We start from the raw sequence: 25,382 nt of genomic DNA, 5'->3' as shown, positions 1-25,382 counted from the left end.
ATGCAATATCTCTGCAAAATGTACAATTGTACATTTTGGAACACCCATGTACATGCAAATGTGAGTGTCAAGAGTTATGTACATATTCGTTCACTGTCGCACATTGTTTTCTATCATACATTTCAATGGGCAAAATTATGCTGCAGCTGTGGCTCCTGAGGGCTCAACAATAAGCGTAAATTCCCCTGTTTGACAGCTGTGTAAGTTGCAGTGAGCAGTCCCGAACGCAGTCAGTGTGTGTTCGCAGCCATGTACCTGTACCCACATGGCTGTCATTCGGGAGTAGTGGTTGGATCCATGCAGCCAGAACACCTGTGCATCTCCGGGTTAGCAAACATGTACACTACATGTACATGTTTGTACATGTACACAGTAGTACACCTGTGTGAATGAGGCCTTAAAGTGGCAAAAAAAGGTTTGTATGCTGATGGAGATCTTTCCTTGTTTAATAAATGAAACCATATAAAAAATCAGGGTATGCAAACTGTATGTGCAAATGTGTGTCACTTGCAGGTCAAAAGAAATAATATAGGGATAAATAATATCTTCTAACAGCCACATCAACATAAGATAAAGGTATGGCAAAATAAAGCATACATGTGTTCCTCGAATAATTTTATCTGTTAACAATCTTATGAAAAAAATGACATATGTGGTTCTGGCAGACGATAAACCGTTACCTGAGTGCGGTGCATGTCCATGAATGGAACACGCCCAGTAGCTAATTCACAGGCAGTGATTCCAACACTGTAGATGTCAGACTTCACATTGTAACCATAAAGGTCCTATTAAATAAAAAAAAAATTATTATTTTTAATGTGGCCGCATAATCTATAGAGGTCTGTGAGCAAAACTATTGCATGGCTTTTCTATTTCTATACTACTAATTTCATATAGGAATAATGTGCAATTGAAGTGTAATGATCACTTGCAGCAGGGCTGCTGATAAGGCAGTAAAGCCTGCCCACCTGTACCAGGCCTGGGCATCATAGGTTTTAAAGGGGGGTCTGGGCACCTGCCGAGCAGGAGTGCCGGCTGTATACTGCCTTATTGCAGGCACTTGTGACTCTTGTGGATCCAGCAGCACTGCCAGCATCTACTCTTTATTGTCCCTCTGGCTGCACTGCAGGGGATCGGTTCTAGGAGCTATGCCTCCTTTCACCTGCTGTTGGGCCCCCTGTGTGCCCCCCACCTCCGCTTCCTTCCTCTCCTCTCCCACTAGCTCCTGCCAGGCACACAGGGGGGTTGTTTCAGGAGAGAGAGTAGGGAAGGCGAGAGGGATTTGTGCTAAATATGTCATATTTACCAGCCCCTTCCTTTCCTGAATGAACACAGTGAGCAATCTTTACCGATCGCTCCGGTGTTCATTTAATACTGAAGCATATTGCCAGTACAGAACCCCTCCCATTCATTCACTGTCCAGTGCAACTGAGGCTGCAGAGAAAGGGTCTGATGAATTTATGTCCTCAGTCTCTTTCTCTGTGTCAAATGCGAGATATAACATCTGTTTATAACTCTGATATTACACCAAAGGCCCCCCAACAGGGCAGGTAAAAATTTGAAAAACTTTTTTAAAAAAAAAATCAAAAAAAAAAAAAATGTAAACAAACAAAGGATTTGTTCAGATGTGCTTAACTCTCTGAAGAACAGTTAGCATTTGGCTCACTCTTCAGAGAGCATTTGACAATCAGTGAGAAGGCATATTGCCTCATCACCACCTACTTTAACCCCACACTAGCGCACCGCACTTGCAGAGCAGCGCTATTCAATAGAATGAAGAAAAAAGGGGAGAAGCGCTCTAAGTGCAGACAGTTTTATTAAATGACAAGGCAAAGTGTATAACAACTCACTAGACGTGAATAGTATTCAAGCTGTGTCAATCCAACGATCTTATAGCCATCCTCTGGGGGTTGTCATCCATTCCCGAGCGCCGTCCGTGGCCGAGTCACTGATTATGGGAGGAAAGGAAGCCGGCTGCCTCCCGCATCAGTCAGCAGTGAGCGGTCAGATGTATGCGATCGGCGGCTGCGATATACCGATGGTTACTGGAGGCACTCTCGTCACCAGGGATGGTATGATCTGTCAGCTGGGTACGGCATGCACGACGCGTTTCTGAGCATGCGCGGGGTCAAGCAACCCGGCGCGCTCTTTCTTCAGGTGCTGATCGTTGGAGTGACACAGCTTGAATACTATTCACGTCTAGTGAGTTGTTATACACTTTGCCTTGTCATTTAATAAAACTGTCTGCACTTAGAGCGCTTCTCCCCTTTTTTCTTCTTGTCTATGCAGAATCTCCTCTTGGTCTGTGGAAGAGCTGCTCAGTGTATATGGACTTTTCCTTCCAGGATTAATTATCCCCTCATGGCGCAATTTTAATCCCATTTGAACAGTATTTATATTACCATACACATCTCATGTGTTGGTGGTCTTTAGCGCTCTGGTAGTATTGTTCTATTCAATAGAATGGGTCTTGATCGATGAGGGTATAATTCCTGACATGGCTGTAAATCATAGCATCGAAGCCGTGGCATTGTAACAAAAATATAATTTCATATTTTTGGAAGGGGGGTGGCCCTGTCAGGTAGGTTGTACTTGGCCCCATGATTTCTATCAGCAGCCCTGATTTGCAGGGAAATACAATTCTAAACTTGCAATCTAATTTCTAGACTATAGGTTCTAAACAGCTTAAAGTGCATCTCTTGTCTGTGTCTCGTTGGGTCGGTTAGCCATTGTTGCTAAGTTGCCCACCCCTCTGTTGGCCTTCTTTTGGACATCAAGACAGTCTAATACTGTCAATGATCCTAAATTATTAACAAAGAAAATAATATTCTTGTACTTTTTGGAAAATCTGTTTCTTGAAGTTAGTTAGGGACAACAGTCCCTTCTCTCTGTGTTTATTTTTTATGCTCTTGGTTCTACTTTGTTACAAAACTGAGGCATGATTATTCTGGGTGGGGTGATCCTCTACTGACCAACTTTTTTTATTGTTACAAAAATCCTATTATACAAATCCTAGAACATTCACATCTTGCTATTACAGTGAGTTTTTAACATGTACAGTTCCCTGCTACAGTGATTACTGACAGTATGCTGGCATAGGCTTTGTCCACTTTGATACTAAAACACCATATGTTGCTGCTTTATAGTCATTTTCTATTCTACACAAAAAAGGCAATAATTTATTCAGTTACACTACTTGTTCTAATAGTAAGAAACCCTAGAAACATTAAAGCAGATCCTCACCTCCTTTTTTACATTGTAGAAGTTTTGGCCCACCCCCCATCCTCCCTCCTTGCCTAGGTCAATGTTGTACAGTGTAATGTAGCGTGCATACCCCAGGCAGTACCGGGAGCACTGCACATCATTCTATTAATTAAAAGGAGGAAGGGAGTGGGCCTAGCGCCTCGGGAGGTGATGCCTGAATCCAGAAGAGCCGGCAGCCCCCCGATGAGGTCACCGGACAAATGGTGGCGCAGGACCCGATTGGTGGCTGTGGAAATGGATCTCAGCAGGAGAACACTGGACCTGTTGGGTGGGTGAGTATTTGAACTGTGCACAGCTTAGCATCAGGCAAGCAAAGAATGAAAAAAAAAAAAAACCTCTCTTTAAGTATGTTTTTCAAATTTGAAGCCTGAATCTGAAAAATATTAACTTGACAAATCTTTAAAATGAACAAGCCCCATAAAAGTAAACAAACAACTTCCATTACTTTTACTAAGCAAAATCCTTCTAAATTTGTGTCTCATGTGCTACTCCTCTGGGACACTGCAGCTCATAGTGGGAAGGTTCAGCAACAGAGGCAGTGCTAAATCAGTGGGTAGGACTAGATGTGGTCAGCTGCTACTTGAAAAGATATAGGCTTGTTAATCAGCAAAGACAATGCTGACAGCCACACCCCAGCAACATCATCCCATACTAATGAGGTGCAAACAGGCACAGCACAGCCTACACGAGAGTGCAAACCACTGTGAATTCAGGAGTAGTGCAGCATCATTGCCACACCCAAGGAGTGCAAGAAGACACGTGGCCAAACAATGAGATTGGAGGAGAGGCGGTTTAACCTTAAGCTGCGTTAGGGGTTCTTCACTGTAAGGGCGGTGAGAATGCGTAACTCTCTTCCACAATTGGTGGTAGCTGCGGGGAGTATAGCTACTTTTAAACGACTCTTGGACGTGCATCTCACAACATTCAGGGTTATGGAAAATTAGCAGCCCACTGACACACACACACACACCTGTACAGGTTGAACTGGATGGACTGATATCTTTATTCAACCTCAACTACTATGTAACTATGTAACACCATCACAGAAATCTGCCTCGTGAAGGTGAATTGTGCTGGCAGGACAACAGGTATTTGTGGGACTTTTTAGGAGGATAAAACTGTAAATACAGTTTCATTTAAAATGAACTGCTGTAGCTCATTTTTTTTTTTTTAATGGGAAGCCACAGCTCTACTTAAGGATTTAAAGTAGTGAGAAATCCTTGACAGTAATACATTTGATGAACCACAGACACCATTATGGATGTACTGTAGTTTGGTAAAAAAGCAAAGTCTTTCAGAACATATTGTAAGAAGTGAGCTTGAAGCACATCCTCAGTAATGGCAATCTAGACAGCAAATGACTCATCCCCACGCAGAGTACAGGGACTGTAGTCCTTGGAAGGACTCTGTTGGTTCCTGATTTCCTATTTGGATTCCTTACCCTGTGGGTTTCAGCACACCCATGATTTTTAAGATAATGTCTTTTAAACTGAAAAACTCCAGCTTTCCATTCTATACAGTGGGTTTGATTTACTAATGGATTAGAACATGTTTACTTTGTAAAGTGAATTTTTACTTCGCTTAGTGAGTAAGCGTGCTGCCCTCAAATATCCAATCATGAGCAAGCAAGATTCTAATTTCTACATTTCCCTTTGCACAGGATTGACTATTCTTTGCAAAATGAACATGCTCTATTGTTTTAGGTTTTTCAAGATAACAGTCATGTTTCCTAAAACATTAATTAATGAGAGGATATTGGAGAAGAGTATGTAATAAAAAGACAAAATTAAAGTTTCCTTCAATTATACTTCACACATGGTAGTTTTAAAACATATGACTAGTGCCAGGAAAAACTGACCTGTCTTAGTAGCTCAGGACTTAACCAAGGCAGCATTGCAGTGCTAAAATTAGGAAAATCATATGCCACCTTAGCTCTTTCACCACTTCGAACCATACCGTAGAGGTGACCAAGCCCAGAAAGAGAAACAAGACCTTCATCTGAGATCAGGATATGGCTGCCTTTCACACTCCTATAACACAAATGAATACCAATTATTTATAAAGCATTTTAAACAGTCCGTTTAAATTGAAGCAAAAGGCAAGATATTATGTTAGCACTAATTAACTAATCCAATTTGGAAAACTTAGTTCCAAACAAGAACTCCAGGCAAATATAAAAACCACTAAATCCAGACATTTTTACATCAGCATATCCAAACATCTTAATATAGGCATTTAGTTATCCCCTTTACAGCAGGACCTAAATGACTGGGATAGGAAGGGGAAGCATTGTAAGCAAACCAGATATATGAATAGCATGCAGGTCACTGTAAAACTGGGGGTTTGTGCTGAACGGAGGACAAAGAGAGTGATAAACTCCTAACAAGTGTGCAGCTGCTCCTTTATCAAATCACAGGCAAGGATAGGACCTTCATTAGGTTAGGTTACTTAAGAGCAGAGTGGTTACAGACCTAGTTTTATGTGACAAGTAGAACAAAAAAAAGAAAATTTCCCTCTGGGACTTTACAGGCAGTAGGCAAGAATAGTAAAGTAATAATAGTAAAGGATATAAACTAAACATGTTTTATTCAAATGTGACATAAAAGTGATAGACATCACAATACACATTTAAGAACAATGAGAGAATAACCATACAGTATTGTATATTGGCACCATTGGCTCACTCGGGGGATCTCTGGGTGGGTCTCAAAGTGTAGATGCCCAACCATACATGGGGTTCACACTGATATAATAGTATCCAACTAAGTTGAATAAGTATCCAACTTATTTTGCAACTTAATAATTCTTTCTTTCTTCAAGGAAAGATGGGAGCAAGGTACTGATGTCTATAAATATAACGGCAAACATATGAATATATACAAATCTTCAAGTAATTAGTATCATTACAGACAAATCTATAAAATATTCATGGCAAACATCATGAACTTACACTATATGGTTAGATCAAAAAATGGCCAATAACCCACAGAGACGTGTCCCATTGCAACCATGCCTTGGTAAGCCACCCTAGAGTAAGGGACCATATGTCCCAAGGTGATGGATGGAGAGGAGGGGATGCCGATTAGTGGGTGCTGGGGAGGTTCCACTGAGCTGGCACTCGCAAGGATCACAAAAATAGGAAACCAATCCTAGCAAGGAAAAAAAAAAAATTCACATCCCAAGTATCCATGAGTAGATAACACTCCATGCAAATATGGGATGGAACAGCAGACCAATTAGTGCATACCAGTAAATGCACGATCAGATCAATTAGGGAAAGTGGGTGGACTGGTGGCACTACACTAGAGGGCAAGTACATACTTGGGGGGTGGTGACGCTGACAGGCTCATATTCATATATATTATATATATATATATATATATATATATATATATATATATATATATATATATATATATATATATATATATATATATATATGACATCTGAATTTTCATGTGACGATGCATTCACTGGTATGCACTAATTGGAGGTCTAATGTTCCATCCTATAATTGCATGGGGTGCTATTTACTCATGGATACTTAGATGTCAATATTTTTATTCCTTATTAGGATTGGTTTCCTGTTTTTTGTGATCCTTGTGATTGCCAGCTCGGTGCAACCCCCCAGCACCCATATATCAGAATCTCCTCCTCTCTATCCATCACCTTGGGACAGGTCCCTTACTCTAGGGTGGCTTACCAAGGCATGGTTTCAATGGGGCACGTCTCTATGGGTTAATTGCCACTTTTTTGATCTAACCATATAGTGTGAGTACATAATGTTTGCAATGAGTATTTAATGGATTTGTCTGTAATGATACTAATTAGTTACTTGAAGATTTGTATATATTCATATGTTTGTCATTGTATTTATACACCTCAGTACCTTGCTCCCATGTTCCCTTGAAGAAGGATTTATTACGTTCCAAAACATGTTGGATATGTCAGTGTGAACCCTATGTATGGTTGGGTATCTACACTTTGAGACCCACCCGGGTTTCCCCGAGTGATCCAGTGGTACCAGTGTACAATGCTGTATGGTCATTCTCTCATTGTTCTTAAATTTGTATCGTGAGGTCTATCACTTATGTCACATTTGAATAAAATAACGAAATTTTTGTAAAATCTTACCGTAAAATTCCTTTCTCTGAGTCCTCCGACAGTCGCCGCCCCTTCATAATCTTCACCAATGGGTAATTGACCTTTGCTCCGCAGGAGTAGCTACGCAACAAGATTTGTTAATATCAAAGCTTTTAGCATATCACACCCCTAGGGGGCGGTCCCCTCAGTCAATACCTCCCTGCTTCCAGCATTCTCAACTCAGTTTCGGTAGCATAGCAGTAGAGTACATAAACAAACCCCAAAAGAGGGGCGGGGGCGGCGACTGTCGGAGGACTCAGAGAAAGGAATTTTACGGTAAGATTTTACAAAAATTCAGTTTTCTCTTACGTCCTCCGACAGTCGCCGCCCCTTCATAATCTTCACCAATGGGACGTCCCAGAGCAGTGTAGACATGAGGGGTGGGAAAAAAATCGCAGCTGCGCATAAAGCAACGCAGTACCCACATCAGAGAAAGGAACCTTACCAAGGTAAGAGAACCAACCTGGCAACAGGAAAACGTGCTCAACAGGAGCAACAACCCAGGAAGAACAAGTAACCCAGGGGTAAAAACACCCCAACAGCCAAGGGCCCAAACAAGGGACCCTAAGGCACTGCCGCACTAAGAACTTTACGGCCAAAAGGAAGCATCTGCCGATGCCTGAGCATCCACTTTGTAAAATTTGGAGAAGGTGTGAACGGACGACCAAGTCGCCGCCTTACACACCTGGGCCACAGAAGCCTGATGACGAAAGGCCCAAGACGTACTCAGAGATCTGGTAGAGTGCGCCTTCACAGGGAAAGGAGGAACCTTCCCCCTCAAAGCATAGGCTTGCACAATCGTCTGTCTGATCCATTTGGCGATGGTAGCAGCCGACGCCGCCATGCCCTTCCGAGGTCCCTCCGGAAGAACGAATAGGGAATCCGACTTGCGAAAGGACTTAGTCGACAACAGGTAAACCCTGATCGCCCGAACAACATCCAAGGCATGCAAAGCCACCTCCTTCGGATGCTTAGGCTTCGCGCAAAGCAAAGGCAGGACAATGTCCTCATTGAGGTGAAACTCCGAGATCCTTTTCGGAAGAAAAGATGGGTTAGGTCGCAAGACCACCTTATCCTTGTGAATCACCAGGTAGGGAGAGCTGCAGGACAAAGCCGCCAGCTCCGACACCCTGCGAGCCGAAGTGATCGCCACCAAAAAGGCAACCTTTTTGGACAACAGAGACAACGAGACCTCCCTGATCTTTTCAAAGGGAGCCTGTTGTAACACGGACAGAACCAAGTTCAAGTCCCATGGAGGCAAAGGTTCCCTCCTAGGAGGGGCCAAATGTCGCACCCCCTGAACAAAGGTGCTAACCAATGAATTAGACGCCACAGGGCGTTGAAAAAGAACGGCCAGCGCAGAAATCTGACCCTTAATTGTGGCCAGCACCGACACCGAGTATGAGCGAGGGGAATACCCCATGGACTCCCACCAGGCAAAGTACGCTTTCCAAGTACGGTAGTAAATTTTTCCCGAAGAGGCTTTTCTAGCCTTGATCAAAGTGGGAATGACCTCAGGGGAGAGACCCCTATCCTTCAGGACCTGGCTTTCAACAGCCAGGCAGTTAAAGCCAGTGACTGTAAAGCAGGATGGAATATCGGCCCTTGAGACAGAAGGTCTTCCCGAAGCGGCAGGCGCCACGGAGCGTCGACTGCCAGATTTACGAGGTCTGCGTACCAAGACCGGCGAGGCCAGTCCGGTGCCACCAGAATCACCGCGTGCGGTTCCGAGGCCAATCTGCGAAGCAGCTGAATTGGTGGAAAGGCATACATCAGACGATACTGATGCCAGGGCGCCACTAACGCGTCTGAGGCGTCTGCCTGAGGATCGCGCGTCCTTGCCACGAACCTTTCCACCTTGTTGTTCAGACGAGACGCGAACAGGTCCACATCCGGAAGACCCCACTTCGCGCACAACTTCTGGAAGACATCCGGGTGAAGGGACCACTCCCCCTGGTCCAGGGTCTGGCGACTCAGATAGTCCGCCTGCCAGTTCTCCACCCCCGGAATGTGCACAGCCGTTATCGCTGGGACGTGTGTCTCGGCCCACGACAGAATGCCGTTTACTTCCCGAGCAGAACGGGCACTCCTGGTGCCCCCTTGATGGTTGATGAAGGCCACCGGTTTGGCATTGTCCGTCTGAACCCGAACCGGACGGCCCTGAAGCCGTTCCGACCAATGCAGAAGGCAAAGTTTTATCGCTCGCAATTCCAGAATGTTGATCGGAAGGAAGGATTCCTCCTCCGACCAAGTTCCCTGGGCGGACAGAACGCCCAGAACACCACCCCAGCCCGACAGGCTGGCATCCGTGGTGATCACCGTCCACGACAAAGGACGAAAGGACTTGCCCCCCGACACCGCCGGGGACTGGAGCCACCACAAAAGACCCCTTCGGGTGTGGCGGCTCAACGAAAGCTGCCGATCCAGAGATTGCGGACGCCCGTCCCACTTGGCCAGGATCTCCGCCTGAAGACCCCGCGTGTGAAACTGGGCGAAGGGAATCGCCTCGAAAGCCGAGACCATTAGACCTAGACATCTCATATGTCCGGAGGGACGAGCACTGAGTGTCCCTGAGGGACCTGACCTCGTCCTGAAGTGTCCGGAGCTTGTCTTCCGGCAGGAAGACCTTCGCTTGAGCAGAGTCCAGGATCATCCCCAGGTAGGGAAGACGAACCAACGGACACAACGTTGATTTTGGAAAATTTATCGTCCAACCAAACTCCTGCAGAGTCTGCATCGTGGTGGACAGGTCGTTCACCAGTCCCTGACTGGTCGCAGACCGAAGCAAGATATCGTCCAGATATCCCAAGACAGAGACGCCCTGGGCTCTCAATAAAGCCAGGACCGGCGCAAGCACCTTGGTGAAAACCCGCGGAGCCGAAGTGAGACCGAAGGGTAACGCCACGAATTGGTAATGATCCTCCGCAATGGCGAATCGAAGGTACCTCTGGTGACCCTCGAAAATGGGGATGTGAAGGTACGCATCCTTCAGATCGATGGAGGCCATGAATTCCCCCTGACACAGGGCAGCCACCACTGAGCGCAGGGATTCCATGCGGAACTTGCGAACCCGCACAAAGCGGTTCAGAGCTTTCAAGTCCAGAATCGGACGTACCTTGCCCTCCCTTCTGGGCACAGTGAACAGATTGGAGTAGAACCCCCGAAATCTGTCCCGATGAGGCACCGGAACCACCACTCCCTGGGCCCGCAGGTCCCGCACCGCCAGGTGCAGATCCTGCAAACGCTCCGGAGACAGCTGAAGATTTGAGGGAAAAAATCTGCTCGCCGGCCGAGAGAGAAACTCGATCTTGTATCCAGATCGAACGATTTCCTGAACCCACCTGTCCCAAATGCGGGCCAGCCAGGGTTGAAGAAAACCGAGCAAACGTCCCCCCACCCCAGAACCGGGTGAGGGCGCCCCTTCAGGCCGAATTGGTGTGGGCAGCGGACCCGGACTGGCCGGACTTCTGCTTACCTGCCCACGGCTTCTTCTGGGAGCCTTGGCCCTTGAAGGGCTTGCCCTTGTATTGCGACCGAAAGGCACGAAAGGACCCCTGAGAGGGCCTAAACGAGGTATTGGGGTAAGAGAGTGCTCTTACCCCCGGAAATTCCCTTTATCAGAGTATCCAAAGACTCGCCAAAAAGGCGAGATCCTGTGTAGGGAAGATTAGCTAGAGTCTTGCGAGAGGATTGGTCAACCGACCAACATTTCAGCCATATCAGGCGACGGTTCAACACCGCTACACTGGAGAGGCGTGCAGCCAAAGGGACTAAATCCAAGTCCGCATCACACAAATACATGACACCCTGATGAATTTGATCTATCATAGCCAATGTTGTCGGCGGAGCAGAGTCAGCCACCAGGGTGCGCCTGAGCACCTGCGTCCAATCCGCAATAGCTTGGGCTTCCATAATGGAAGCAAAAATAGGCTTCAGCATAGAACCAGCAACCGTATAAGCATGACGGGCCAGAGACTCCAATCTCCTGTCCGTAGGGTCCCGGAACACCGGGGTATCCTCAGCAGGAATCGCAGTAGATTTATTCAAAACTGCCACCGCGTGATCCACCTGAGGCGGCACACACCAATGCTCATCAGTGGTGGGTGTAAATGGATAACGCAGCTTGAACTTACTTGGCACAGTAAAAGGCTTCTTCAAATTGCGCCATTGCTCATCAACAGCGCGCTGAAATTCCGCAGGGCAGGGAAAAACCTGCGCTGATTTGCGTTTCCTTTTCGTCCCATAAGAGGACATCAAAGCAGGAGGACACGGTTCATCCTGCAGATGCAGTGTTTCCTTGATAGAAGTAATCAACTCATCCATGAGTGCAAGCTCTTCAGGCGAGCCAGGGGGAGAAGTATCAACTCCTTCTACCTCAGCCTCCCCCCTCAGACCCCACAAGGTCCAGAGATGAACGAGACCCTGAGAAGGGCACTCCAGCCATAGCAGCCCCATCGCCCTCTGAATCAGAGGAAATAGATAACCTGGGCCGTTTTGCGGATCGATCAGCCATTAGCATCTGCACCTGAGAAGCCAAGTTCGCTACAACAGCAGCCAGATCAGCCCCCTCGGGGGATGCAGCAGCCCCTTGGCCCCCCACCAGGGTGGGAGGAAACTTGCAATCCTGAGAATCCATGCCCCAGTATCAACTGAAAGAAAGGACTGCCCCTTTAAGACCGCGGCGAGCGCAGCCCACCGCACACTACTGTATGTACCGACCCCCGCAGTGATAAGGAGCACTGAGCAAGGAAATACAGGATAAGGAAGGTAAAAACCTGGAGAGAGCACACAGCTGCTGCCACCGATCGCTGTTCCAGTGAAAAAGGAAGTGATGCAATGACTGACCGCCCTATATAGCCTATGAAGGCTTCACAAACATGGGGGAATCCAGTCAATAAGAAAATGGCGCCGACATGTGCTTGCAGGAGCGATCGCCGCCAAAATGGCGACGTTTGGCGCCAAAACACCGCGCTGTACCACACAGGGCCGGTCACCACAGTTTGCCGAAAAAAATGGCGGGCCGCATCAGCGGTCGCCGCACAGCATGTCTGAGCCCAGTCTGCCCCATACATCTCACACAGCAGAGCGGGAGAGCCCCCCCCCCTCGCAGCCCACAGAAAGGCAGCTATCACAGGAATCTGACAGGGAGCTCAGCACTTACACAGACATGCGGGTCACACAGTCACAGACTGACACCCAAACAGACAGGTCCCCACATAGAAATTTACTTACCATTCCGGATGGCGTGGGGAGCCTTCTCTAGCGACCAAACCGCTGTACTGAGGACAGGGAGTGTCGCAGCCAGGACGCAGTGGACTGCGGTGCGAAACCGCAAATGGCGTCCGGTGAGGTAGCCACCTCACAGGCAGCATCCCTGCAGCGAACAGCGATGGGTCGTTCAATATGCCAGGGAAACCTGAGCTGAACGCTCGATGGCAGGCTGGGGAAACCCCTGGCTCTCAGCCCTGGGATCCAGGGTGGCCAGTCCGAGACCCAGCTCCGCATGATCATCTTCATCCGAAGAAAACTAAACTAATGCTGAGAAAAAAACAGCTAAGTAAAATAAAGAGAAAAATACTTGAAATAAAATCAAAAAGAGGATAGAAGGCTGAGACTGAAAGCCCCAGCACAGGAACAGCCAGCTACTCCTAAGCTAGGCAATTGAAAACTGAGTTGAGAATGCTGGAAGCAGGGAGGTATTGACTGAGGGGACCGCCCCCTAGGGGTGTGATATGCTAAAAGCTTTGATATTAACAAATCTTGTTGCCTAGCTACTCCTGCGGAGAAAAGGTCAATTACCCATTGGTGAAGATTATGAAGGGGCGGCGACTGTCGGAGGACGTAAGAGAAATATTGATTTTATATCCTTTACTATTGTTACTTTATCTACCTACTGCCTGTTAAGTCCCAGTGGGGGAATTTGCCTTCTTTTGTTCTACATGTCTTAAGGGATGTGGCAGACAGTCCTTTGGACTTTACAACACTGAGCTCTAAACCCTCAAAGAGGACCAAGTCCTCTTAAACACCAGCCTGCAAAACCTTGCGGCCAAAAGCAGCATCCTCAGAGGCCAAAACATACACTTTGTGCACACTTTTAAAAAATGTTATAGACGACCAGGTGGCTGCAGTGCAAAACCTGCATCCCTGACTCCTGATGATGGGAGGCCGAGGAGACACTAAGCGTCTGAGTAGAAATGCGCCTCAACAGGGAAAGGAGGAACCTGACCCTTAATTTAACAGGTCTGCACCACCGTCTATCTGATCCATCCGGAAATGGTCGCGGCAGACGCGGCCAACCCTTTCCGGGGTCCATCCGTAAGTACATAGTGAGTCTGATTTCCCAAACTACTCGATAGCTACTAGGTACACCCTGATCCCCGGACCACATCCAGAGAATGCAAGGCAATCTCTTTAGGATGTTTAGGCTCAGGACACCAGGAAGGCAACACAATGTCTTCATGCAGATGGAAACCAAAAAACAACGTTAGGAAGGAATGACTGGCAGGGGCGAAGCACCACTTTATCTCTGTGAACCACCAGGCAAGGTGAACAAGACAAGACAACTCTGCCAGCTCCAACACCCTGCGTGCAGAGGTAATAGCCTCCAAGAAGGCCACCTTCTGGGACAATGTAAGCAGAGGAATCCCATGAACATTTTTCAAAAGGCGGTTTCTGGAAAACCGACAGCACCAAACTGAGGTATCACGAAAGCAACAGAGATCGCACTGGAGGAGCCAAGTGGCGAACCCCCCGGAATAAAGGTGCGAATCAAAAGTTTGCTTGGCCAAAGGATGTTGAAAGAAAACCGCCAAGGCCAAAACCTGGCCCTTGATGGTACCCAAGGCCAGACGTTGCTCAATACCTCAGTGGAGGAAAGACAAACTCCGAGCCACCAAAAAGGAGTGGGGGTGAACCCCAAGAGATTCAAACCCCTGCAATGTTCCAAGCGCGATGGTAAATCTTCCTAGAGGTAGATCTGCTAGCTCTTAGCAGCGTGGGATCACCAATTCAGACAACCCTCTGTCCTTCAGCACCTGGCTTTCGACAGCCAAGCCGTTAAAGCCAGCGACTGCAAGCAAGAGGGAAGATGGGCCCCTTGGGCCAACAGATCTTCTCTGACGGGAAGTCTCTAAGGAGCAACGGCGACCAGCCGTATCAGATCTGCGTACCAAGACTGGGAGGCCAGTCTGGAGCCACTAGGATGGCTCCGAAATCCCTTCTGCCTTGATCATTCGCAGGAGTCTTGGCAGAAGTTTTTATAGGAGGGAAAGGCGGATCTCAGACGATACTGGCCCAAAGGAGCCACCAGTGCATCTGTGGCGTTGGGCAGAGGATCATGAGACCGTGCCACAAACCTCTGCACCTTGCTGTTGAGACAAGAGGCCAACAAGTACACCTCGGGAGTTCCCCACCGGAGACACAACTGATGAACTAGATGAAGTGACCTATCTCCTTTTTCCAATTCCTGACGACTGGGATTATCCGCCACTGTCCAGTACAGGGGAAGAAAAGGTTTTCCCTGTCGTAGCGCTGAAGAGAGAAGCCACCAAAATAGGGACCCTCTCGTACCCCGGCTCAACAGGATCAGATTTTCTAGAGACTGTGGATTCTTGTCCCAGCTAGCAAGAATCTCCCTTTGCAGAGGTCTCATGAGGAACTGTGCAAATGGAACAGCCTCGAAGGTAGACACCATCAGGCCCAGCACCCCCATGCAAATCGAGAGATGACTGACTGCTGGACAACAGGAGCCGAATTGCATCCTGCAGCTTTGGGAACTTGTCCCATGGGAGAAACACCCTGGCTGAGGCCGAGTCCCCAGGCAGACCCAGATAGTCCAAATTAGGGGACGGAACCAGAGCAGATTCCTGGAAATTCAATTTCCAACTGAACTCCTGCAGAGTACGCACAGTAATCTCCAGGTTGTCCGTCAAAGATGATCATCCAGGTACTTCAGTACTGCAATCCCTGCTGGCGCAACAATGCCAACACAGGGGTCAACACATTATGAAGACCCGAAGATCAGATAAGGCCTTTTTGGAAGTCTTATCCGCAGACCAGCATTGCAGCCATATCCATTGCTGAAGGACCACTGCTGCCATGGACAGCCTAGAGACTAAGGGAGCCGCATCCAGAGAGACATCACAGATGAGCTGCAATGCCTAGACCAACTGGTCCACCAGCCCAGCAAAGGCAAGGAGAAACTGTTTCCCCTCCAGATCTTGGCGCAAAATCTTTGCCCACTCCAACAGAGTCTGGGACACCAAAGCTATGGTGAACACCAGTCTAAGGACCGAACCGGCCACAGTAAACATGTGACGGACCAAAGTCTCGGCTCTCCTGTCAAAGGGATCTTTAAAAGCCGGAGGCTCCTCCACCGGAATTAGGGTGGATTTATTCAGCCTGGAAACCTGAGAGTCCACCACAGGTGGGACTGTCCACTTATTCAGCAGAGACTCCTCAAAGAGATACCATCTAGCGAAATGCTTAGGCACTGCCATATTGCGTTTAGGACAACCCCACTGACTCGCGAAAATGTTGTCAAAGTAGACGTGAAAAGGGAATACCTTTGCCGCTTTTGAGGAGCTGCGGGTACCAACATGGGACCGGCGTCTTTGACGCAGCAGCAGGAGCTGCATCCTCCATTTATAAAGTTACCCACACTGATACAATCAGTGCATCCACCAGCGCCTTTTTATGCGTGGCTGTAGCAGAAGAGGAATCATCCTATCAGAGTGGGCGCATACTCAGTAGGGTTGCAACATACTAAGCGCTCACCCCAAAACATAATCAGGGGAGGCCGCCGACTGCAATCCCACAAGAGAACGCCGGCCAAGGGTCAACAAATGGACCACCCATGAGACACCACAAAAATCAGGGGGGGGGGGGGTCGCCCTCAGAGCCCTCCATAGAGGACATATTAGGACACTGCCCCCTTAAAGGAGGGCCGCCTGCTGTGACGTGGATGCACAGGCAGGGTACCCTCACGCACACAATAATGGTGGCAAAATGGTCACTAAAAAAGAAGCGCCCCCACAGCGCCACCCAGATAAAGGGAGGTGCCAAGCGGACCATATGGCCCAGCAGGCCGCAAGCCACTGCCTAAATTTTTGTGGAGGCCCAGCCACAATTGCATGGATCTTCAGTCCAGCAGATGTCCAAAGGGAGAGCTGGAGGCTTCAGCTAGACTCTCCCGACCGGCGGCGCCCAACTCGGCCGTATGGCCTATTAGGCCGTAGGCTGCAAGCCGCGGCCTAAATTTTTGAGGGCGCCCAGCCGCCAGGACACGAGCCCCAGCGGAGCTGACCACGCAGGGCAGTGGAGGGGAAGGAGGCTGCCCCGCGGGAGGCAGTGGCTTCAGCCATCCTCACAGGTCCCGCCTCACATAGGTCAGCCGTCCAGTCAGCCATTCGGTCAGCAGCTCGGACAGCCGCTCGGTCAGCAGCCTGGTCAGTAGCTCGGTCAGCCGCTTGGTCAGCAGCCCGGACAGCCGACGAGTAGGCAGCAAAGCCTTGGTCTAAATTTTTGCCCGGATCCAATCGCGTGAGGCTCGTACCTACAGATGATAAAACTCCTGAAGAAGGAGGCATTACTCAATGGTTAAGAAGATTCTGGAGGTGTGTTCTTCAATCAACAAAAGAGAAAATATTATTTTTAAATGTAAAATGCAAGCTACACAGCCCACATTCTTGTGGAAAAGTGAGCCAATAAGCTAGGAAGTGAAGGATACCTAGTGTGCATATGTCAAATACAAGGCTTGCAAGCCGAATCTGGTCCTCCAGGCTATTTCATGTGGCCCTCGCACCTCTCCTGTCTCCGCCACTCACCTTATCTCAGCAGTCGGCTGCAGAGAGAAGGACAGAGCTGCTCCGCCAGGTCCTGCGCTTCTCCATGCAGCTGCAGGACCCCCTCGTCTCTGCCTCCCCTGGTCTTAGCAATCAGCAGACTCCAGTCCTCCTTAAGACCCTGCACTTTCTTTCAAGGGACTTTTGACTTCTGATGGTGGGGGGGCTCTTCACATCTGATGTAAAAAGGGGAAGGGGGTGCTCTGGACATTTGCTAATAATTATTATGAGAAGAATACAATTCTATGCCTGTTGAAAAGAAGGGTCGTACAACGCTGGTATCATTCACAAGAAACTTTATTGAAGACTGCTCAGACAGAACATGGTTCTGGCATGGTGTTTTGTCTGTGCTGATGCAGCCCACAATAAAATTAGGTTTGCTACCCCTGGTCTAGTGGGAGGAGAAGGTCTAGTATGTAACCTATACAGTCCAAATCTAGTGGCAGAATGGGGCCTTCTTCGTAACTTAGACAGCCCCAGTCTAGTGGAAGCAGAAGGCCTAGTATGCAGCTTTACACAGCAAACATTCTAGTGGCAGCATGAGGCATTTGCAGCTTACAGACCCCACAATCTATTGGAAAATTAGCACATGTACAGCATGTACACTTTCAGAGACCACAGCTTAGCATAACGTAGAGGTCATACCATGCAGCTGTACTTATTCATAGCCTAATGGAAAGACATTGTATATTTTCTTTTAAAATAAAAATAAACTGACCCTTGCAAGCAGTATTGCTCTGCCTACTGTCTAGTGCTGGAAAATACTCACCTTTCCTTTGTTTTCCCACTGCCCTGTCCAGCCACTGAGGTGTTATGCGTAAAAGGTTCAACTATAGGGAACACTGAAAAATCATATCTAAACAGCAGAATTTTTCCAGTCTGGTGGGCTCTTCTCATCCCATCCTTCAGGAGAAAATGAGAATAGGGCAGCATCCCCGCGAACCTGTTTTTTTAGGGAATACGCAGAATGAGAGCTCAGGCTTCCAGACCTGACCCTAATTAGGCAGTAAATACTGAAACATGATGATCATCATTTCCAATATACAGTAACAGTTTAATATTTTGCAGCTGAAGGCCAGAGTGAGCTGACAGATTTTTAGCAGAATTTGGAGACATAACAAATGAAAACATTTGCACATCTGATTAGACTATGGCCATTCCATATCACTTTTGAGAGATTAAGGCTCTATTCACACTTGCGCAACTCCAAAGTCGCACAATTTCCAGTGCAACTTTGATATGACTTTACACTCTCTGGCACTAAGTCGCACCAAAGTAGTGCAGGCACCTTTTCTAAGTTGCACCGATCTGAATGGGTGCTATTGAAAATAATGGGCTGCGACTTGTCATGTAACTTTATGTGTCCAAAGTCACATGAAGAGTCGCACAAGTGTGAATACAGTCTAAATACCAATCAGCAACAGAAGTTATTTTAGCCACAAATGTGGGATGTTTATTAGCAGATTAGGTCGAAAACAGCCTGAAACAGATACATTAGCAATAATATAAATAGGAATGTTTTTTTTCAACCTACCTGTGAATATATCCATTTTGGTGCAGATAATGTAATCCTTTTAATGTTTCATACAAAATATTTCCTATTAAAGCTTCACTCATTCCTTCAGGATAATAGCTCTTCATGAGGCTGCTAGCAGACCCTATACAGGAAAAGAGTTCAAACAGTCAGTCCACTTTAAGCCTTTAATTCTTCACAAGGAGTCAAATTGGTGAGATATTTATAGCTGACTTTCCAGGTCTGTCCACCCAACACAGCAATGAAGTACAACCCTCTTAAGAACTATTGCCATCACAATTTACCAAATAGTGACCCTGATTTTAGGTAAAAATCAAGTGTTTCTGAAAAAAAGTAAGTGTCTGGAATCTTCATCCAACAGTCCAAAACCTAGGGTGGCCTTGATGTACTTTATGTCTCTTGATTAAACATTAGTAGTGGAAACATTCACAGTATGTATCCCACTCATTTCTGGTGATCTTAAAATTTAGTGTAGACAATGACAAATTAATATTTCTGGATTCCTAGGATGTGTCAGTTCACCCATTAGAAAACCAACATACTGCATGCAGAGGGTGTCCTTCACATTTAAATTCAGAAACTCATCCTTACAAGGTTGCTTATCACTTAGATATTTTTGCATAATCTAAAGTCCCTTAAGAGCTGTCCTGTTTCCCTTGACATTTTTTAACTTAAAATTACATTATGCAAAATACAGAATGAAGAGTAAATTTCTATTGCAGATGTACAAACTGAAATAAAATTTAATTTTCAAAACATTGTATAACTCATGCAAATACTCTACGTACAGGCACCTTTCAAGACAGATCTATATTGGTATTGTAAAACATTGGTAAATATTTTTCCAACTAGTTAAAATTTAAGGAACATATTTTTGAACAACCAGTGATGGGTGAAAACTGACAAAGCTTACACTGTGATTTGCGAAAAGCCGTGGCCTGCACATGAACCTTGGAGCTGAAGCTCTACATGTAACCATGCAACTGGAGAGTGTATCAACACCCCACCTACACATAGTGTTCAGCAAACAGAAAAGTTGTAACTGACATGCACAGATACGGCCAGTTTATGAAGGTGAAATCTCACTTCCAGATTCTCCAGCCCTGAGGTGGAGAATGAGGGATAGAATCGCTAGAGAACTGAGGAGAAAGTTTGTTGACTTCCTTCTTCCTCAATCAAAATTGGCAAGACAGTGAAAAAGCCCCCCTGCCTTTCACAAACCCCCCAAAACCGATGGAGCAGGTTAGAAACACAATAAACATGTGTGTGTGTGTGTAATTATATATATATATATATATATATATATATATATATATATATATATATATACACACACACACACATACACACACACACATATACAGACATACATAGATACATACAGTGCTCAGCATAATTGAGTACACCCCTTTAGAAAAGTATTTTAGAGAAAATATTTTAATCAATATCTCAATGAACACAAGAACAATTTCCAAGATTTTGAATTAACAGAGTTTTATAGAACATTTGTTTAGATCATTACATGAAAGAAGAGTTGTTAATATAACTTAGATTACAAAATCTTCAGTTTAACTCAAATTAGTTGATGCAAAAATGAATCACCCCACAGCATCTAGTATTTCGTATAACCTCCATAATTTGTAAGGACTGCACCACGTCTTCTAGGCGTGGAATGAACAAGGTGGCGACATCTATCTTTTTCCGTTCTTCAAGAACGACTTCTGTTAGAGTCTGGATGCTGGATGGAGAGTAATGCCTATCTTGTCTCTTCAAAATTTCCCATAGATGTTCGATTGGCTCAGATTAGGAGACATCCTTGACCACTGAATCACTTTTACCCTGTTCTTCTTCAAAAATGCAACAGTGGCCTTAGATGTGAGTTTTGGATCATTGTCATGTTGGAAAAGTGCACGATGACCAAGGTAGCATCTTCTCTTAGGCCCCTTTCACACAATCAAACTATCAGGCCCCCCTGCCAGTTTTTCAGGCGCACCGGATTGGGCCACCCATTCTCCTCTATGGAGAGGCAGATGTCAGCGGAGATGTGTCCGCTGACACCCGTCTGTCATCCGATCAAACAAGATCCGCTTAAAACAGACAGATGGCAATACGTTTGCCATCTGTCCAGCAGGTGGGATCAGATAATAAAACCGACATGCTGTCCAAAGAGGGCAGCGTGGCTTTGACAGGTCCGTAACTGCACAGTGAGCCGAGATGGACCTGTCATATACCTGTCATCCACCTGCACAGCGGGGATCAGCGAAGCGATCCCCAATGGGCTACCGGAGGCTATACAGTGTATCCTGTATTGTGTCGTGGGAATCAATCATCCCAGTTTGGTTTTCTACCTCTTTAGCTAACTGCAGTGAACTTGCATGGCGATTTTCTTCAACCCTTCTCTTCAGAAGATGCTCCTGTAGAGGTGTTAAGTTCCGTGGACGGCCAGGACGTCCCTGTAAGATGGTTGCAGTTCGATCCTTGATACATTTTTGTATCACTTTTGCGTCAGTATTCTGACTGATATGTAAAGCTTTGATCTGTGATCTTCTTGTAAACTTTACCTTTGTGTGAAGAAGTTATTTTCTTTCTCAGGCCTTGTGACATTTTTCTTCCATGTGGTGCCATTGCTGACAGCATGAAATGGGAAGGGGATTTCTTTGTTAAGTAACACCCTTTTATAATCAGCTGTCTGCTGAACACGTTTGATAAATAATTAGACTTATCTGTAGTTGAATTCTTGTTAATTTGGATTTTGTTGTCCAAAATTTAGCTTTGCTCCTAAGACTTTTATTGAGGTGTATTCATTATTGCAACATGGTCTTGAATGAATTTGTTAGGAAAAATACTTTTTTTTTGTGTGCGCAAATTAAAAAATCTTTGTTGCAGTCAATGGCCCACATTTGTGGGAGTATTTTGTAGTATAGTGTCCCGGAGAAAAGGTTAATTCTGAAAGGAAGGTAAAGGTTTTCTGACAAATCTATTAATATTACGTGGTCTAATGCGAGTGCGAGGTATTGAGGTGAGCGGTCTCCTCTGAGAATGCAGATGGACTCAGCAGTGGTAATTCACCCCTGCTTAATAAACAGACACCTCTGTGCTTCACTGATTTCCTGTTACTGTAATCTAGCTATGCCTTGCGAGGGTACAGTAACAGGAGCCATTCTCCAGTGTTCAAATAGTTTGTAGATCACTTCACTCCTCATTAGGAGAAGCAATCTACACTGTTTAATAAACAGGCACTCAAAGCACAGTGGTTTCCTCTGAGAATGCCAGGGAAGTCAGCAGCGGTAATTCACTGCTGCTTAATAAACTGACACTTTAGACATTGTATTAAGTGCATTATGGTGCATAGGTGTGAACAAGGCTTAACAAAGCCATAACGAGTAAATGAGACGGTTAGTTAAACCTGCCCTTACACATTACTCATAACTGGAAAGTTAAATAAAGTGAGAATCATACTGCAATCAATGCTTCTGAAGGAATCCAGTCACCACTCACCATATGCCATGAAAGGGTTAATAACCCAAAGCCAGGTCCCCACAGTAAACATCTTCCACGAAAGCAAAATGTTAGGATGCCGAAAAAATGAAGACATAACCACTTCATTCTGAGGGAATATAAAGTTATATTTCTTTAAAGCACATTATTACAAACAAAGTAGACTATGCAACATTCTATGATTCAAGAAATGTGATTCAGTTCCCTTAAAAGAGAAGTTCGGGAATGCAGAAAAATCATACTCACGAGATGGCTGCAGCACCGATGCCAGCTGCAGCTGCCCCCTCGGCTCTACCCCAAGAGCTGAGCGATCTAACTCCACTGATCGCCTCGTTCTCCCCCATGACTATCAGTCACTGGCTCTCTGCTCTGCCCCTCCAGCGTTAATTTGAGCACTGGGCTGTAAAGGGGGTGGGAGGGGCTGGCATGCAGAGAGGCTGAGTCAGCTGCCAGTCCAGGCATCTGGGTGGATAGACTATCATTTTCATGGTGCTTTACATAACGTATGTAACAATTTATTTTTTCAAATACTGTATTTACAGGAAAAATTGTCATAATAAGGACTAAAACACAGCAAAATCATTAATGTACAATAGAACAGTGTAGCAAACCAACAGATCTTACAGAGAATACCAGAAGAAACACCAATTATACTCTATACATATTTTTCATCATTTGACGCTGTCTATTCTGCTGAGTGCTGTAATGCCTGCATTGTTCAGTGGACGGTAGGATGTAGGGCAGTGTACAGAGGTCAGTAGGATGCAGGGCAGTGTAAAGAGGTCAGTAGGATTACAGCAGTGTCCAGGGGTCAGTAGTATGCTGAGTGCTGTAATGCCTGCATTGTTCAGCGGGCGGTAGGATGTAGGGCAGTGTAAAGAGGTCATTAGGATGTAAGGCAGTGTAGAGAGGTCAGTAGGATGTAGAGCAGTGTCCAGAGTTCAATGGTACTGTATGTAGGACAGTATACAGAGGTCAGTAGGATGTAGGGCAGTGTACAGGGGTCAGTAGTATGTAGGGCAGTGTACAGGGGTCAGTAGCAGGAAAGGCAGTGTACAGAGGTCAGTAGGATGCAGGGCAATGTCCAGGTGTCAGTAGTATGTACAAAAGTGTCCAGGTGTCAGTAGTATGTACAACAGTGTCCAGGTGTCAGTAGTATGTACAACAGTGTCCAGGGGTCAGTAGTATGTACAACAGTGTCCAGGGGTCAGTAGTATGTACAACAGTGTCCAGGGGTCAGTAGTATGTACAACAGTGTCCAGGGGTCAGTAGTATGTACAACAGTGTCCAGGGGTCAGTAGTAGGTGGATCAGTAGGATGTAGGGCCGTAGCAGGAAAGGCAGTATACAGAGGTCAGGAGGATGTCGGGCAGTCTACAGAGGTCAGTACTATGTAGGGCAATGTATAGAGGACGGTAGTATATACAGTAGATAACTGTACATAATATCCATTATATTCTTACAGTATAACTAAAGTTTTTTTTAGTTTTGGATAGAGTGGAGATGGATTAGAACACCTGCCAGGTTTTCATTGCTGACTGTTCCCGGTTAGGGAAGATTCACCCTCTCACCTTCCTGTTTTGGCTATGGGACAGGAAGTTAAGGTAAATCTCCCAAATGGGACAAAAAAAAAAAAAAAAAAAAAAAAAAACACTGACAGGGGTTATAACCCTCTCTTACTCCATCCAAAATAAAAAAAAATTTTGCCTAACTTTTTAATCCCAGAATATAATTTTGCATATAAAATATGTATATTTACCCATATTGTTTAGCTTTACTTAGGTTGCCTAACACTGATACATTATTACACTACATATATATGTATTAGTGTGTAGGCTACCTATAAACAACTGTATTTGTTTCCTTGGTTAGCTTAACGTTTTCTATCTGAGGATGACAGGTCCTGGGAGCAGTGGCGTAACTAGAACCTTCAGGGCCCTGGTTCAAAAAACCATGAAGGGCTTACCCTGACCCCCCCAGCCCAGGTGGCAGAATGCCAGGGCCCGGTTGCAAGCAGGACCTTTGTGACCCTGGTAGTTCCGCCACTGGTGGCAGTAGTTTTTTTAAATTTAAATTTTATTTTTTTACCATTTTGTTCACATGAGGATTGCTTCTCTCCCAACATAAGCCAATGGGAATTTAAAAAGGACATGAAACAGGTTGATGCAGGTTAGAGGAGGTCAAACTTGTTCTGAAAATTTGGGTGTTAGTGCAAGCGAAAAAAGTAGCAAGGACAGCAAGTTCTACATTGTTTTTAAGACCGAATATAAAAGCTCAACACCAAGATGAGCAAACATGTATTTCTTCCAGATTTGTGCAGTAATTCAGTGTGAAACCTTGACTTTGTGTGGGGGCTTCCTGTAATAGACCGGTCACTGTTGCTCTCTCCTTGTGCAGGGTGACTGGTCTTGTTCTGCAGTGGGAGAGCCCGTTAGGTTCCTCCCACAGTTCTGTTCTCTGCACAGGCTATGTACAGTAAAGTGATAATGTCACTGTTACTCTTTCAAGGTAATAACTGTGTTTGTAAATGCATTTGGTGCACACACACAGTAGATTTACATACTTTGTGGGTAAGGTGAAATATATTTAAGTGAAAGTTTCTGTGCCTGAAGTTTAGCATTAGGATTCTAGCAGATACCCAATGGTGATGGGCTTGGGGCGTGTTTGGATCGTACCCGCCAGGAAGCCCTCACTGCACACCGCCAATCATAGGCAGTGAGGAATTTCCCGACCGGCAGCCGCGCTATGCTTGGCGGTGTGCAGTGCTGGCTTACTGGTGGGCTCTATCCAAACATGCCCGAGCCCATTGCTAATACCCAGTTATGACTGGTTCTCTTTATTGATGGGGAATGTAAAATATCCTTCTGTTACCTGTAAGAATTTGATGTGTTCATCAGAACAATCATCCAAATCTGTGAGTCGCACTGTGACAGATGTTCCAGTAGGAGTATGTTGAGCGAGGTAGATTGTTGTTAAATTGTTAAAATCTTTCCCTGTAACATCCAAATGAAAAGGTTCTAAACAAATTTTAACAGTCAAAACATGTACAACATGCTAACTTACTAAGCTCAAAGTTTCTTAGTAGATCATGTCCTCACCATT

General features: G+C 45.9%; 1 protein-coding gene across 1 annotated transcript in view; it reads right to left on the bottom strand.

The window, feature by feature from the left end:
- Positions 1-25,382, bottom strand: part of STRADB (STE20 related adaptor beta) — a 50,805-nt gene that overhangs the window by 10,290 nt on the left and 15,133 nt on the right. Inside the window, exons 5-9 of the mRNA XM_082262000.1 lie at positions 25,152-25,273; positions 22,282-22,390; positions 18,784-18,907; positions 5,123-5,294; positions 681-785 (exon numbers count right to left, since the gene is read on the bottom strand). Of these exons, the coding sequence (XP_082118126.1) occupies positions 681-785; positions 5,123-5,294; positions 18,784-18,907; positions 22,282-22,390; positions 25,152-25,273 (632 nt within the window). The remainder of the gene's footprint in view (positions 1-680; positions 786-5,122; positions 5,295-18,783; positions 18,908-22,281; positions 22,391-25,151; positions 25,274-25,382) is intronic.

The sequence above is a fragment of the Pelophylax lessonae genome (genome assembly GCF_965119305.1).
Source record: "Pelophylax lessonae genome assembly, chromosome: 6".
NCBI classification, from domain to species: Eukaryota; Metazoa; Chordata; class Amphibia; order Anura; family Ranidae; genus Pelophylax; species Pelophylax lessonae.
The sequence above is the reverse complement of the archived record's forward strand: the minus strand, read 5'-3'. Positions and strand labels throughout refer to the sequence as shown.